The 17,137-nt window shown below is 50.8% G+C and overlaps 1 protein-coding gene across 2 annotated transcripts in view; it reads left to right on the plus strand.

Moving 5' to 3' along the window:
• Positions 1-17,137, plus strand: part of OSBPL10 (oxysterol binding protein like 10) — a gene marked incomplete at both ends in the record, with an annotated part of 220,022 nt that overhangs the window by 198,340 nt on the left and 4,545 nt on the right. For both annotated transcript variants that reach the window (XM_080715664.1, XM_080715665.1), the window contains 4 exons: positions 3,056-3,205; positions 7,759-8,239; positions 12,163-12,349; positions 15,457-15,639. In XM_080715664.1, the coding sequence (XP_080571790.1) occupies positions 3,056-3,205; positions 7,759-8,239; positions 12,163-12,349; positions 15,457-15,639 (1,001 nt within the window). The remainder of the gene's footprint in view (positions 1-3,055; positions 3,206-7,758; positions 8,240-12,162; positions 12,350-15,456; positions 15,640-17,137) is intronic.

Consider the following 17,137-nt stretch of genomic DNA (forward strand, 5'->3'; position numbering starts at 1 on the left):
AAAGCAGGGCAAGTTCTCAGAAGCTGTGAGAGGCAGAAAACTGCGCCGGGCCTCGTGTGCTTTGCTGGGGCCTTGTTCTCCGTGAACAAGAGCGCTCTGTTCCCCGTGGCAGGAGTTTGCTGATTTCCTGGCTGCTGGAAGGCAAGATGTGCTGGACTTCATTTTTTCTTTTCTTTTATTTCTTTGGTGCTGGGGATTGAACCCAGGGGCGTTCTACCTCTGAGCTATGCCCCTGACCTGTTTTTTTTTTTTAATTTTGAAACAGAGTCTTGCTAAGTTGATAAGAGTATTAACTAAATTGCTGAGGCTGTCCTCTAGTTTTTGATCCTCCTGTCTCAGCCTCCCAAGTCCTGGGATTACAGGTGTGTGCCACCACGCCTCGCTGGGCTTAATTTCTGAGTAAGGCAGATGGCAGGAGGAGCCGTGGTCCTCTTTAAGTAAGTCACGCCGAGGGTAGCAGTCCTTGAGAAAGATGGAGATTCCCCTGTGCGCCGCAAACAAGAAATCACGTCCTCGGGAGAATGTCCTTTTGCTTTTAAGGCCTGTGGCGGCCTCATTTGGGGTACTGATTTATTTTGTTTGCAATCGCTACTTTGTGACAGCTGCTAATTCCAAGTAGAAATAATTACACTTGAAGCAGAACCACCTGTCTTGCAGAGAGATGTTTAAGGACTTTGTTCAATAGCGGTTTAATTTGAGTTGATATATGTGTGCATGTGGTGTGTGTGTGTGTGTGTGTGTGTGTGTGTGTGTGTGTGTGTGTTGCTAGCGACTGAACCTAGGAGCATTCTACCTCTGAGCTACATTCCCCAGTCCTATTTTATTTTATTTATTTATTTATTTGCGGATCTGGGGATGGAACCCAGGGGCATTTGATCTCTGAGCTACACCCCCTGCCCTGTTTTTTATTCTTTATTTTGAAACAGGGTCTCACTGAGTTGCAGAGGGCCTCACTAAGTAGCTGAGGCTGTCCGTGAAACGCGATCCTCCGGTCTCAGCCTCCCGAATGCTGGGATGACAAGCGTGTGCCACCACGCCCGGCTTTTTTATTTTTGAAACAGGATCTCATTAGGTTGCGTTTGTTAGGCTGGATGGTAACAAATACCCTGACTGCTAAGGTCCCCAGTGTGTATTAGAAGGAAGTGTCTTTAGATGTAAGATGGTCTGTATAAGGAGGTTATAAATCGTCTTTTTTGTGTATGTGTGGTACTGGGGATAGAACCCTTCTACCTCTGGGCCACGCTCCCAGACCTATTTTTACATTTTATATTTGGAAACAGGGTCTCTTACGCCAGCGCGGCTGGCTTCGAACCTGCGCGATCCTCCTGTCTCCGCCTCCCAAGCGCGGGGATGACAAGCGTGCACCACCGCGCTCGGCTAAATCGTCTATTTTTGCATGGACACTTGGGCAAGTCTCCACCCCTTTATGTTTAATACCTTTGCATTCCTACATTTCTGTGTGGTGAGTTCGTCATGTCTGACCTGGCTTCGATAATCGGAAATAAATCTACAGACCCTAGTGTGATATTGCTTGAGGTGAGTTAAGTACCACGAGAAGGTAGGAAAATGGGTGCGGTGGTGCACACCTGTTACTCTAGTTCTTGGGAGGCTGAGACAGGAGGACTGCAGCCTCAGCAACTTAGTGAGACCCTGTTTCAATATAAAAAGCGAAATAGGGCTGGGGGTGGCGCTCAAAGGTAGAATGCCCCCGAGTTCAACCTCCAGTACCACAATGAAAGAAAGAAAAAAATGTGGGCTGATATCATGGAATTACTTCTTTCAGCAGCATTCCAAGGTCAGCTGTATTTTGTAGTCAAAGGATTTTGGTGTGTGTGTGTGTGTGTGTGTGTGTGTGTGTGTGTGTGTATTGGGGATTGAACCCAGGAGGTCATTTTACCTCTGACCTTTTTATAATATTTTAATTTTTGAAAATGGGTCTCACTACGTAGCTGAACGTCTTGCTAACTTTCTGAAGCTGGCCTCAAACCTGCAGTCCTCCTGTCTCAGCCCCCCAAGTACTGGGATTGCATATGCTACCATGCCTGGCCATAGCCAGAGTTCTTGGTACATGGGTACTGGAAACTTGTATACTCTGTTACCCTCTAGCACAGTTTACTCATTACCGCGCCTGTTTTCTGAAAAACGGTTTTCTGTTCACTTGAAAAGTTAATGAATTCATAAACTTGGATCAAAGAAGGCAGGGTATGTAGCTGGGATGAACCCCCCTATCATTAAGGTTCAAGAGTTTATTCCTGAAATTTTTACATTTCTTTCCCTCCCTAAATTAATGCCAATTCTGAGATTAACATATGCCATAGAGATCCTAGCTGATTTTAGTAGAAATAGTCTGATTCAAGTGTTCCATAAATATGATAATTTTAGTCAGTCCCAGGGGAATTCAACTTTTATTTATAAACAGAAAAACTTAACATTAAAGTGTCCTGGGTCATGGAAGTTAATAGTTGTTTGGCAGTATTAGGGGGAGTTCATTCTGCCTTCCTTCCTTCCTTCCTTCCTTCCTTCCTTCCTTCCTTCCTTCCTTTTTCTTTCCTTTTTTTCTTTTCGGTGCTGGGGATTGAACCCAGGGGCATTCCACCTCTGAGCTACACTCCCAGTCCTTTTTATTTTTTATTTGGAAACAGGCTCTTGCGTAGTTTCTGAGAACCTCACTTCGGTGCTGAGGCTGGCCTTGAACCTTTGATCCTCCTGCCTCAGCCTCCGATGACAGGTGTGCACCACCATTCCTGGCTTTACTGTTAGCTTCTTAAAGAGCAGGAAGGTTTTGAGATTTTTGTTGTTGTTGTTGTTGTTTGTTTTGTTGGTCAAGGACAGCCCTTAGACGGGGGTTCACTGACTGGAGAGCCGGGAGGGGGCTGCGGCGGCCAGAGCCCGGGGCCTGCACCCCAGAGCGGCTCACCCGGCGCCCCGCAGCCAAGAGACACTCCCTGGGATCCCCTTGGGTTCCTCTGGCCACCATCAAATTTCCGCGCTCGTGTGCTCTGTTTCGACCGTCTCAAGGACCAGCTGGCGATCTCTAACGATGATTTCGTTTTAGCCAAACTCAGGACCTGAACTGGTTTTGTCTGAAGATGAAAAAAGCGACGTTGAAGACAAGGAAGAGACAGAGCTGGGCGTCATGGAGGAGCAGCGCAGCGTGATCCTGCACCTCATCTCACAGCTCAAGCTCGGCATGGACCTGACCAAGGTGCGGGCAGCGGGGCGGCGGTCCCTGTGCGGCCTCGCCCACCTCCAGCCACGAGGCCGCGGAGCCCGCGGGGCTCTAGTGTGGGGCGTCAGGTGTAACTGGAAGGAGAGGTCTCCCCCTCCATATATATGGAAATAGAGAGAGGAAATATCGAGAGAGAGGAAATATATATAGAGATAAATATATGCATAGAAATATAGAGGAAATATATACATAGAGAGATATAGGAAAAACATATCGAGAGAAAGATAGGAAATATATATAGAGATATATAAGTAATATTATATATATATATATATAGAGAGAGAGAGAGATAGGAAATATCTAGAGAGAAGTGAGATATATGTTATATTATTTTTATATTTTTAATTAATTAATTTTTTGCGGGTCTGGGGGTGGAACCCAGGGGCATTTGACCTCTGAGCTCTACCCCCAGCCCTATTTTTTATTCTTTATTTTGAAACCGGGTCTCACTGAGTTGCAGAGGGCCTCACTAAGTAGCTGAGGCTGTCTGCGAACCACGATCCTCCAGTCTCAGCCTCCCAAATGCTGGGATTACAAGCGTGCGCCACCACGCCTGGCTACTATCTTTATATATAACTATACATGTATATTTATATATATTCTGTCCATTATATATATATATATATATGAGATATATAAATCTCTCTATGAGAGAGACATAGGAGATATATATCTCCTTTTCATGATATAATCGTTTTCTGTGTGTGTGTGGTACTGGGGTTCCTGGTGAGGCCCTCCACAACTTAGTGAGACCCTGTTTCAAAATAAAGAATAAAAAATTGGGCTGGGGGTGGAGCTTGGCAGTAGAATGCCCATGCATTCCATCCCAGCACCACACACAAAAAAATAAAATAAGGAAATCATTAGAGCCGTGCATTCTGTATTTATTATTGCTTATTTAAAACTCAGCTGGGTGCAAGAAAACTTCTCCAGCCCATATTTGTTCAGTGTGGGGACTTTACCGGGAAGACGTAGTTATCCGGAAACCCAGGGGAAACTGGACAGGCCGACATACTTGTGCGAGGGTGCGGATGGCGACATTCTGTGGCCCTTGGGGTTTCTTTGCCTTTATGGCTTATCTCGTGAAAAGGCCGGTGACTCTCTCCCCTCTGTCTCCTCTGCTCTCCTTGGCTCCTGCTCCGCCACTAAGCTCAGCTCCTGCTAAACTCTTATCTGGAAGATCTTAGCAAACAGCTGGCCTGAGCAGGCACCTGGAGCTGGAACATTCCTCAGCTCAGGGGGAGGCTCCGGCTTCTCTCCATGAAACAGGTGTGTTTGGGCCAGGCGAGGTGGCGCACACTTGTCATCCCAGCATTTGGGAGGCTGAGACAGGAGGATGGTGGTTTTCCGACAGCCTCAACTACTTAGTGAGGCCCTTTGCAACTCAGTGAGACCCTGTTTCAAAATAAAGAATGAGCCGGGCGTGGTGGCGCACGCTTGTAATCCCCGCGCTTGGGAGGCAGCAGAGACAGGAGGATCGCACAGGTTCGAAGTCAGCCGCGCGCGCTGGCTTAGGAGACCCTGTTTCCAAATTTAAAAAATGTAAAAATAGGTCTGGGAGTGTGGCCCAGAGGTAGAAGGGCTTCCAGGAACCCCAGTACCACCAAAATAAATAAATAAATAAATAAATAAAATAAAATAACTTTAAAAAAAAAGAATGAAAAATAGGGCTAGGGGCGTAGCTTGGAGGTAGAATGTTCCTGGGTTTTGCCGGGCGTGGTGGCGCACGCTTGTAATCCCCGCGCTTGGGAGGCGGAGACAGGAGGATCGCGCAGGTTCAAAGCCAGCCCCGCGCGCTGGCTTAGGAGACCCTGTTTCCAAAAATGAAAATGTAAAAATAGGTCTGGGAGTGTAGCCCGGAGGTAGAAGGGCTTCCAGGAACCCCAGTACCACCAAAAAAAAAAAAAAAAAAAAAAAAAGAATGTTCCTGGGTTTCATCCCCGTAACGAAAAAAAAAAAAAACAACAACACAAAAGACCCCCCCAAAAAAACAGGTGTATTGTCGACACCCTCAGATGGTCGCCAGCCTGCCTGGGTGGCTACTCCTGCGTCCACCTTAGTTAACCACGGTCACCAGACAGGCCAGTTTCTGGGCAAGTGACCTGTGGGGTGTCATAGTGCCCTCTGCGCAGAAGGGTCCCAGGCTTGCTTTATTTCTATATACTTTTATCGATATGTTATAGTCTCACATCATAATTAAACCATGGTGATAGTGACACACACACATAGCACTGGACGGGCTTCCTCGGCTCCTCCCTACCCCCCTTCCCCACACAGGGTATTGAGATGGACACTAATATTCTCACGTATTCCTTCATGGAGCCTCCCTCTCCCCTCCCCTTCCCCCAGATTGCTCCCCCTCCCCGGGCTCCGCTGCTGGAGTTTCTCCTCCATTATCTGGAGTCTGTCTGGTCTCGCGATGACTCCCCAGAAAGCATCTGACCCTTTACTTTCTGTGACTGGCCCATCTCACTGAACATGACGTTCTCCACGCCTTCTGTTTTCTTGCAAATGACATAATTTTGCTCTTCCTGATTGCTCAGTAGAATTCCATTGTGTGGATATCTCATAATTTTGTAATCCATCCATCTGCTAATGGACACCCAGGTTGGTCCCATAATTTGGCTACTGTGCACTGTGCTGCTATGAACATGGGTTTGCAAGTGTTACTGTAGTTCTCTGGTTTCAGCCCCTTTGGGAAGATACCTAGGAGTGGAATAGCTGGATCATATGGTGGGTCTGTTCTCAGCTTTCTGAGAAATCTCCACACTGATCTCCAAACTGCTGAACTAATTTACAATCCCATCAATACTCTAGAAGAGTTCCAATTTCCCCACATCTTCACCAGCAGTTAGTTATTTATTTAGGTAAAAAAATCATTTGGAGCCGGGCGTGGTGGCGCACACTTGTAATCCCCGCGCTTGGGAGGCGGAGACAGGAGGATATCGCAGGTTCGAAGCCAGCCTCAGCTACTTAGTGAGGCTCTCAGCAATTTAGTGAGACCCTGTTTCCAAATAAAGTATAAAATAGGTCTGGGAGTATAGCCCAGAGGTAGAAAGTCTCTGGATTCCACCCCTAGTACCACCAAAAAAAAAAATAATAATAATAATTTGGCAGAGCAGATTACCTGCCCTTTATTTTGTAAGGTTGGGTTCCTGGGTACTTCCTCCAGTTTTCTGGAAGTGTTACACGAATGTTCAGCCAGGCATGGTGGCACAAGCCTGCATTCCCGGGACTTGGGAGGCTGAGATAGGAGAATCACACGTTTGACGACAGTCTCAGCAACCTAGTGAGACTCTAGACTCTATTTCAAAACTAAACCAAACCAAACAAAAAAAACAATTTAAAAGAGCTGGGGGCGTAGCTTGGGTATAGAATGCCCCTGGGTTCGCTCTCGGGCACCGCCCCTCTGCAGCGCACACACACGGTGCTGGTGCTACATACGTGAACCTCGTATGGCCTTGGTCTCTCCTTGCCTGTTTGCTCTGAGTGTGTGCCAGTTGGAGACCGGAGCATCCTGCAGGTGGCTCCCAAGGTCACGACCTTGGGATGATTCTTTGAAGAGCATTGACCCCGCTCTGGGCCATCCTTCTCAGGGAGGGAGCTGTCACTCTGAGTCCTTTTTTTTTTTTTTTTTTTTTGGTGGTACTGGGGTTCCTGGAAGCCCTTCTACCTCCGGGCTACACTCCCAGACCTATTTTATATTTTTGAAACAGGGTCTCTTAAGCCAGCGCGGCTGGCTTGGAACCTGCGCGATCCTCCTGTCTCCGCCTCCCGAGCGCGGGGATTACAAGCGTGCGCCACCACGCCCGGCTCTGAAGAGTCCTCTGCCTTTCCCAGTGTCTGAGCTTTTGTTGTAGCTATTTCTAAGGGCCTAAAAGCCCAAACTGAAGTTCAGTTATTTGCTTCTAGATTGATGCAACTTTAAATATAATTAATTGTCCTCTGAGTCACTCGAGCAGGTCTCCCCCCCCCCACTTCTCTCCGAAGTTCATTGTCTTAATTATGTTAATGGGAGAGAAAAGCAGGCCTTATCGATGGTTCCATAAATCTGCAGCAGCGATTTCGGGCCATTTGGATGCCATCAGTCTCGACAGCTGGGCTCTCACTCACCCTGTCGGAGCCAGGCAGCCCAATTAGTACTCAGCTCTTCTTGGCTCTGCTAACCAGTGTTCCCCGCCCCAGACACAGATGATTAAGTGTCTTATTTGCAAATGCAGCAAGAGGGGAAGGAGGAGGAGGAAGCCCTGGAGATTGTCCAGAGGTGGATGTCAGCAGCCATGGGGCCGGGGAGGGGCACAGAGACTGTGGCTTCAGCCCAGATAACCAAAGGGAAAACCCCACAGGACAGTCCCACCTGTGAAGCAGGTTGATGTAGATGCTGCTGATTTCTCTGGTGTCATTTCTCGACCTGTCGTCAGGCGCGGACCCCTGGCTCGGGCCGTTTTGCATTCATTGGGGATGGCCGGCGGCCCTTCTGACTCCCACGTATTCACGGGTTCGCATCTGCCTCTGTCCCTCGAGCGCAGGTGGTGCTCCCCACGTTCATCCTGGAGAGGCGATCCTTGCTGGAGATGTACGCGGACTTCATGGCGCACCCGGACCTGCTGCTGGCCGTCACTGCGGGGGCCACGCCCGAGGAGAGAGCCATCGGCTTCGTGGAGTATTATCTCACCGCCTTCCACGAGGGCCGCAAGGGGGCCTTGGCCAAGAAGCCCTACAACCCCATCATCGGCGAGACCTTCCACTGCTCCTGGGACGTGCCCAAGGACAGGGTCCGGCCGAGGAGGACTGCGCCCCCCTCCCCCGCCGGCTGCCCCGAGCCCCCCGCGGCCGGGGACCCTTCCCAGAGCTACAAGCTGAGGTTTGTGGCCGAGCAGGTGTCTCACCACCCGCCTATCTCCTGCTTCTACTGTGAGTGCAAAGAGAAGAGACTGTGCGTTAACACTCACGTCTGGACCAAAAGCAAGTTCATGGGCATGTCCGTGGGGGTCTCCATGATTGGAGAAGGTAAGGCTGCGCTGGGGTTTGGCCGGCAGGGGACTTGTATGCCCCGTAGGTGGTGGCTAAGGCGTGTGCGTGCATGCAATTGTATATTCTATTCTATTAATTATTTTTGGAATTAGGGGGTGGGTGGGAGAGAGGAGCAGATCTTGGGCCAGGTCGGCTGGTCTCTCTGGGCCCCAGGTGATGGACGGGATGGGATGCGGCCATTTCCCTGGCCAAAGGCTTCCCGGGATCTCCACGCACTGCGCAGGCGCCTGCACCGCCTCACACACACCTTATTCTCTCGGACGTATTAAGGTCGGTCCCAAATCTGCGACAACACGTCTCTATTCCTCCTCCCCAGGGTTCTGCCTCAGTGACGGTGAGGGTAATGGGCTGTCTGCTCAAAAGCTGCTCATAAAAACCCCCAAGGCGAACCTCTTGACTCTGTTGCTAGAGATTCTGAGGCCGGCACGGGGGTAATCACGCCACTGGCGGGTTGCTGGTTCCTCTTTCAGCAGATAGCTGTGAAGGAAGTTTATTCATTTTTTGAAGAAACCTGTAATGATCCTTGTTAAATGGAAGCGCCTGTGTTGGCGGTTCTGAAACATTCGGGAGCCGCAGATTCCCTTGAGACGTGAAGACTGTGACTCTCTCCCAAGAAAGGAAGGAAGAAAAGAAGGAAGAAAGAAAGAAAGAAAGGGGAAGGAGAGAGGGCAGGAGGGAAGAGGAAGGAAGGAAGGAAGGACAGAAAAATATCTAAGACACACTCTGGCTTTCAGCTTCCGTGAAGCCTCCCCATATCCCTCGCTTTAAGAACACTTGCATTTTCTGAGCACGGCTTTTATTGAGCACCTACTATGTGCTAGGTAGGTCTTAAGAGCTGTGGATACTTGAGGACACAGAACAAACAAAACAAAAACACCACCTCTAGCCCTTCTGAAGTTTCGGTTCTACTCTGTCTACCGGGAGGGAAATACGGCAATCTGTCTTAGGGAAATATGGCAATCTGTCTTGGGCTGCGTGGCAGGAGGGTGAGCGCTACGGGGGAAAAGGAAGCTGGGCCAGGAGTCGGGAGAGCTTTTAGGCAGAATGATGGCTGGCGTGGCAGGCCTCGCTGTGACATCTGATCAAAGACCCCGAGCAGGAAAGGCGGGGCAGCCTTGTGCACCATCGGGGGAAGAGTGTGAGGCGGCCTGGAAGCGGTGGGCCGTGCATGGGTCCAAGTGACACAAGCTGAGGGTGTTCACGTGCCGGTCAGCTTTCCATCACTGTGACAGAACACCTGAAACCCGTCCACTTATAGGGGAAAAAGGTTTATTTTCAGCTCCTGGTTACAGAGGTTTCAGCCCGGTTTCTGCTTGTTGCCTGGTACGCCAGCTTCTCTCCAGAGCGAGGCCCAGGGAGGCAGCCTCGTACGGCGATGTTGGGGTTAAAGCCAGGCAGCAGGGCCCCGTGAGTGTGATGCAGCCCGGCTTGTGTCTGCGTTGATTTGTATCTGTGAGTTTGTAATAAGAAACGGGAGCCGCGTTCATCTTCATCTTATCTGGGGCTGAGTTCGCAGTTTGTTGGCATGCCCCGAGATTCCAGCAAAACCTCTCTCTTGGTTTCAAAACAAAAATTGCTATTCAGGAGACTCTTGTGGCTTTCCGTGTGGCTTTAATGGCTTATCCGAAGCTCCCCCATAATCCATTCTCTGAAGATGGAGTGCGTGTGTGTGCTGGAGCGGGTCGGGACGCTCACACCCTCCGTTTGTATTTATGCATTATCTACAAAGGCGGTTCCTCTGTGTTATACAGCCACGTGGGCAAGCCAGCCTCCTAGCACCGTGGAGGCTCCACAGATCCCCTGGCTTCTCCATGCGCCCATGCATCCCTCTGTGAAGTGATGGGCCCGGTCCCCGAGGTGCCCACCGAGGCCACGCACCAGAAGTCCCCATCCCCAGGGGCTCACACCCCAGTGTGGGTGGGGCAGAAGTCCAGGTGCCTGCATGAAGCCCTGGTGCGCTTGGCTCTAAGGAAAGGGGGGGAGGATGGGAGAGGGGGGGACGGATGTCGTAGTTTTCAGTAGGACGGTCCTTAAGGGCATTGAGATGGCCTGAGACAGGAGTAAGCAGCTGGGTGGCTTTGGAATGAGTGCTCTCGCCGGGCATGGTGGCGGGAGTGTTTGGTGACTGTCGCAGTATAAAAGCAAAGGCGTTTTTCTGGCACGTAGAGAATATTTCGTCACCTGTATTTTTTTGGAGATTTTCCTGCAATCGGTAGAAGTGTTTGTTGCTATTAAGACCCCAGGAAGCCAGGTGGTGGTGCACATCTGTAATCCCAGTAGCTGGGAGGCTGAGACAGGAAGGAGGAGTGCAGGGTGGAGGCCAGCTTTAGCGATTTAGGGAGACCCTCGGCAACTTCGTGAGACCTTGTTTCAACACGAAAAATAAAACAGGGCTGCGAGGTAGGATGCCCCTGGGTTCGATCCCTGGTACCAACAAAACAAAACAAACCTTGAGAAACAAACAAAAAAAAGGAGAAGCCGGGCGTGGTGGCGCACACTTGTAATCCCAGCATTTGGGAGGCTGAGACCGGAGGATCACAGTTTCTGGATAGCCTCAGCTATTTAGTAAGACCCTGTTTCAAAATGAGGAATAAAGAATAGGGCAGGGAGTGTAGCTCGGAGGTCGAATGCCCCTGGGTTCCATCCCCAGACCCGCAAACAAAACAAAACAAAACAAAACAAAACAAAACAACAGGTTCTGGAACTCCTTTCAGGTGGGGGCAGAGGTCTGATACCTTTTTTTATTTTCATTTTTACCTATTCTCTGCACAGTCCATGAATGTGCTAAGCGGGTGGGAACTAATATTATTTCCCAACTCTTCATCCTAAAAATGATGTCTAAGATCCCCCTGAATATTTTGAACGTAGGTCCACGGGCCTTTGGGCTGCGGCGTACTGGACTCCAGCGAACCCCGTTATAAAGGGCTTCATTAAGGCCGGGCGTGGTGGCGCACGCTTGTAATCCCCACACTTGGGAGGCTGAGACAGGAGGATCACACAGGTTCGAAGCCAGCCTCAGTTACTTAGTGAGGCTCTCAGCAACTTAGTGAGACCCTGTTTCCAAATAAAGTATAAAATAGGTCTGGGAGTATAGCCCGGAGGTAGAAAGCCTCTGGGTTCCACCCCCCAGTACCACCAAAAAAAAAAAAAAAATAATAATAAAGGGCTTCATTAGAGCTGGGCATGGTGGCACATGCTTGTAATCCCAGCATCCGGGAGGCTGAGACAGGAGGATCACGGTTCGCGGACAGCCTCAGCTACTTAAGGAAGCCTTCTGCAACTCAGTGAGACCTGGTTTCAAAATAAAGAATAAAAAATAGGGCAGGGGGTGTAGCTCGGAGGTCGAATGCCCCTGGGTTCCATCCCCAGTACCATAAATAAAAATAAAAATAAATCAAGGGCTTCCTAGGCCATGGAGTCACCCGGGTTGCTGCACAGAGTGCGGCTCTGGCGCTGAGAGCAGTCAGGGAACCCTGCAGGCCATGTTCTCAGGCGGGGGCTGCCCTGCCAGCCTCACCCCGAGCCCTGTTGCTGTGGGCTGAGCCGCCCTCCACTATTCTTCCAAACCCAGGCCAAGGCCCAGGACCTGGTGCGGCACGGGGCCTGGGGAGGCGGCTGGATCTGGTGGGCAAAGGGGCCCAGGAGTGCCAGCCGCCTCTGAGCTCCTGCGGCCCCCAGGGGCTGTTTGGGGCCCTCTAATCCAGACAGACGCGCTACAAAATCATCTTAAGTTGGTCAGTTAGAAAATCTGAATGCTCTGCCTTCTGCTTATCGGTAAAAGCGATCTGTGGAATTTCAAATGGAAGTCTCCCGGCTGGAGGCCTGACCACAGCGTGCTTGGTCCGCTCCCCGGCGGCCCTGGCCACCCTGCGCCCTGACTTTGCCCTCTCTCCCTGGAGGTGTGCTGCGGCTCCTGGACCACGGGGAGGAGTACGTGTTCACGCTGCCCAGTGCCTACGCCCGCTCCATCCTCACCATCCCCTGGGTGGAGCTCGGGGGGAAGGTGCACATCAACTGCGCCAAGACCGGCTACGCGGCCACCGTGACCTTCCACACCAAGCCCTTCTACGGAGGCAAAGTGCACAGGTAGGGGGCGGCGGGGGCGGGGCGGGGGCGTGGCCAGGGAGGGGCGTGATCGGGGCGTGGTCAGGGCTGGTGTCTTCCCGGTGCCCGGGGCTTCCTTTCTCCACTGTAGGATTGATTGAGCGTCAGCTGCGGGGTGAGTTGGAAATCAGGAAGAAGTTAACAAGTGTTTTCTAAGCTGTGTGTCTTTCCCCACTTTGTAGGGCAGTTTTTTTTTTTAAAGCTCACCCCACTTTTTTTTTCTGGTACTGGGGATTGAACTTTAGGGCATTCTACCTCTGAGCTGCACCCCTTTCCTTTTTTTTTTTTTTTTGGTGGTATTCAGGGTGGAACCCAGGGCCTTTTCTCCCTCGGGGCTACACTCCCAGATCTATTTTTTTAAAATATTTTATTTGGAAACAGGGTCTCACTAAGTTGCTGAGAGCCTCACTAAGTAGCTGAGGCTGGCTTCGAACCTGTGCGACCCTCCTGTCTCATCCTCCCAAGTGTGGGGATTACAAGCGTGCGCCACCACACCCGGCTCTCCTTTTAATTGTTTTACTTTATTTATTTTTTGGTGTGGTACTGGGGATGGAACCCAGGGGCCTTCCACCTCCGGGCTTACACTCCCAGACCTATTTTATATTTTATTTGGAAACGGGGTCTCTTAAACCAGCTGAGGCTGGCTTCGAACCTGCGCGACCCTCCTGTCTCAGCCTCCCAAGCGCGGGGATCACAAGCGTGCGCCACCGCGCCCAGCCCTTTTAATTTTTTTAAAGGGTCTTGTTAGATTGCTGAGCAGCTCCCTAAGTTGCTGAGGTTGGTCTTGAACCTGCAATCCTCCTTTCTCTGCTTCTCAAGTACTGGGATTACAAGTGTGTGCCACTATGCACCCTAAAGAATGAAGGGAACTTCTATTTTTTGCCATGAACTGATTTTCTGCTCTGGAACAACTTGATCTGTGTAGCCAAACACTGTCAGAGGGTTCCCCACTTGTTGTTACCTGGCTCCATTAACTCCTGAATCCTGTATCCCATACCTAGGAGATAGGGCCATTTCCTTCCTTCCTGCCTCCCCCCCCCCCCCAGTACTGGGGATTGAATGCAGGCACATTCTGCTTCTGAGCTGCACCTCCAGCCCTATTTTATTTTTTATTTGGAAACAGGGTCTCACCCAGTTGTGGAGGGCCTAAGTACCTGAAGCTGGCCATGAACCTGCGATCCTCCTATGTCAGCCTCCTAAGTACTGGGATTACAAGCATGTGCCCCCACGCCCGGCTCAATTTCTGCTTTTTAAAGGCAGGGGAAGCCCAAGTCTTAACTGCAGCAGAGTTCTGCTCCTTGAAGAAGCCCAGGCTCTGGCTATAAACGCCTCCTTCAGAGCCGACCTACCCTTAAGCAAAGCCGCCTCTGCCCTTCTCCCCGGCCCACAGAGATGCTGTGTCCGTTTCGCACCTGCACAGTCTGCGATGCCGCGTTGGTAGCTGAAATGCCACGGAGATTGGCAAAGGCAGCCTGGTGTCTCCCTGCACAGGGAGCCGCTCGGCATGTTCCCGGGCACCACGGGCGCCACCCGCGCCCTCCCCTTGCGCCGAGGAACCGGCCGGATCGGGCTCCGCAGAAACTCCCGTGGCTGTACCTGGAAGCTGCCATTTGGCCTGAGCCCGCGGGTGGCTGAGGAGCTGAGCCCTCCCTGGGTTCCCTGGGCGCTGCCTTGGTTTTGCTGGGTTTCTACAGAGCTGCAGCTTGGGGTGAGGGGGTGACGTCGGCTCTCACCCAGGGGCTGGGGCCTGGTGATTCTCGGGATAAAGCAGCCCTGGGAAAGAGAGGATGGTGGGCCCCAGCTGCTGCTGCTGAGCACTGGGTGGCTTCGCGGGAGGGGGGGGGAGGGAGCCGGGGCCTCGCCGGCCCTCATCCAAGGGGCCAGCGGCTGCCCTCCTCTCCCAGCGAGAGCTTTGTTGGGTCTGTGAGGCGCGTGTTTGACCCACATTCAGAACTGAACTTGTTTAAGGATTGAGCAGCTCTTCCTCCTTCCCCACATTCAGGTTTTGTGGTCAAAATAGAGCACTGTGTGCCTAGCGTGGTGGCGCGTACCTTGATCCCAGTACGGGAGCTGAGACAGGAGGACCACAGGCTCGAGGCCAGCCCCAGCAACTTAACGAGGCCCTTGGCAACTTAGACCCTGTTTCCACCTAATAAATAAAATAGGGCTGGGGGGTATAGCTCAGGGGTAGACTGTCCCTCCCCAGGTTCAATCCCTAGTAGCACGCGCGCACACGGGCGCACACACACACACACACACACACACACACACACACACACGGAGGACAATTAGATGCCAAACTGGAGAAGAGGAATCTATTTTCTTTCATTTTTTACTGACTCGCTTGATTTCCATCCCAATGACAACACTGATCTAATGTAACTATTGTGTGCGTGTTTATCAGAACTCAGAAGCAAACGTTGCTCCTCCAATCAGCAGGCTGTTGAGACCTCGCCTCTTTTACGCCTTTTTCTTTCTGATCAAGGATATTAGATTATATTTTAAGAGCTATTCTTTAGCCATCGTGGTGGCGCACGCTTGTAATCCCAGTACCTAGGAGGCTGAGACAGGAGGATCACAGGTCCGCAGCCAGCCTCAGCTACTTAGTGAGGCCCTCTGCAACTTAGACCCTGTTTCAAAAGAAAGAATAAAAAATAAGGCTGGGGTTGTAGCTCAGAGGAAGGATGCTCCTGAGGTCCATCTCCAGTACTAACAACAACAACAACAACAACAAAATTGCCAGGCGTGGTGGCGCACGCTTGTCGTCCCAGCATTCGGGAGGCTGAGACCGGAGGATCGTGGTTCGCAGACAGCCTCAGATGGTGAGGCCCTCTGCAACTCAGTGAGACCCGGCTTCAAAATAAAGACTAAAAAATAGGGCAGCTCTATTTTTCAAAAGAGGTCAAATGGCCCTGGGTTCCATCCCCAGGCCTGCAAAAAATAATTAAAAAAAAAAAGAGCTAGTCTTTAAACAAAAGTGCAAAACCAACCCTTCCTCCCCAACCCTTGTAAGACATTTCTAAATATGAACACCGCTTTTGAAGTCTTTTGAAAGAAGTGCCTCATCCATTCATTCTCCATTCACCCAGGGTTACGGCGGAGGTGAAACACAGCCCCACCAACACGGTCGTGTGCAAAGCGCACGGGGAGTGGAATGGGACCCTGGAGTTCACCTACAGCAACGGGGAGACCAAAGTCATCGACACGACGACGCTGCCGGTGTACCCCAAGAAGATCAGGCCCCTGGACAAGCAGGGGCCCATGGAGTCCAGGTGGGGGCGGCCGCGCGCCGGGGGCGAGGCTGGCGAGCCGGGCTGGCTCCTCGGTTCCCTGCCTGTGCCCTGGGCGGAAGCAGGCTGCTTCTCTCCTAGCGGTCCTGCGGTCACCCCGTGGACTGTGGACATAGTCTGGTGGACTTTCAGTGTCTGTCCTGAAAATGTTTGCCAGTTCCACTTATACGTTCCTTGGTTGCAACATTAATTACAGAGAGGCTGTTCATCAAAGGACTGGGAGAGCAAGGAGATACTTTTTTTTTTTTAAAGCAGGTTACCAGTGTTATTTTAAAAAAACTCAGTGCTGGCAAGGGGGTAATAAAATTGATAGCCAGGCTTCCCTGTGGGAATACGCATGGTTTACATGCAAGATTCGGTGGCTTTATATTCTCAGGGAAAAAAATTTAAATTAAAAAAGATTTTAAAAATAAGTTGCTTTTTTGCTTGGTACTAGGGATTGAACTCAGAGGCATTCTACTTCTGAGCTACACCCTCAGTCTTTTTTATTTTTTTATTTTGAAACAGGGTCCCACTAAGTTGCTGAGGGTCTTGAAAAGTTGCTGAGGCTGGCCTTTAACCTGCAGTCCTCTTGTCTCTGCCTCCCACGTTCTAGGATTACAGATGTGAACTCACTATGTCCAGCTACTTTTTTTTAGAAAAAAAAAATAAAAGAAAACAAACGAAAGAAAACACCGCTGGCTGGTCGTGGTGACATGCGCTTGTAATCCCAGTACTTGGGAGGCTGAGACAGGAGGATCATGGGTTTACAGCCAGCCTCGGCAACTTAATGAGCCTCTCTACAACTTAGTGAGATCCTATTTCCAAATAATAAATAAATAAAATCGGCCTGGGGATATAACTTGGAGGTAGAACACCTCTGGGTTCAGTCCTCTCCCAGTCCAAAAAACGGAAAGAAGGAAAAGGGAAATTAAACATCTAACCGTCCCGCCATTTGGACAATGGTTCAGTAACCTATGGAAACCGACCTAGTATATCCACCCTATGGTGTGAATATATGCAGGCACTTACAGCGATGCTTGTATAGGCATTTACCAGAATTCTCTTGAAACACGCCGACTTGATTCTCCGATCTAGGGCACCGGCAGACGGTGGCCCCTGGGTCGCCCTGGTCTGCGGCTGCTTTTGTCAATAGGGCTTCACTGGCGCACAGCCAGGATCCTCCGCAGCTGTCCACGGTTTACATATGGTCGATGGCTGCCTTCCCGCCACGCAGCGGAGTTAAGTAGTTGTGACCGAGACCATATGCCCGCAGCGCCTCCATGCTACTGTCTGGCCCTTCACGGGGAATGTCTGCCAGGCCCCGTGCTAATCTAAAAGCGCGCTTCCTTTTATAAACGCGGCGTAGGGTTCAAATGAAATTCCAAATGATTCCGTGAACGGGTTTGCTATTCTTAGAAGAGTCTGCAGTGAATAGGAGTGCTGGTTAAGCGGAAATAAAGTGGGGGTGCGACTGAGTACGACCAGCGCACCACAGCGG

The sequence above is a fragment of the Muscardinus avellanarius genome (genome assembly GCF_963383645.1).
Source record: "Muscardinus avellanarius genome assembly, chromosome: 18".
NCBI lineage: Eukaryota > Metazoa > Chordata > Mammalia > Rodentia > Gliridae > Muscardinus > Muscardinus avellanarius.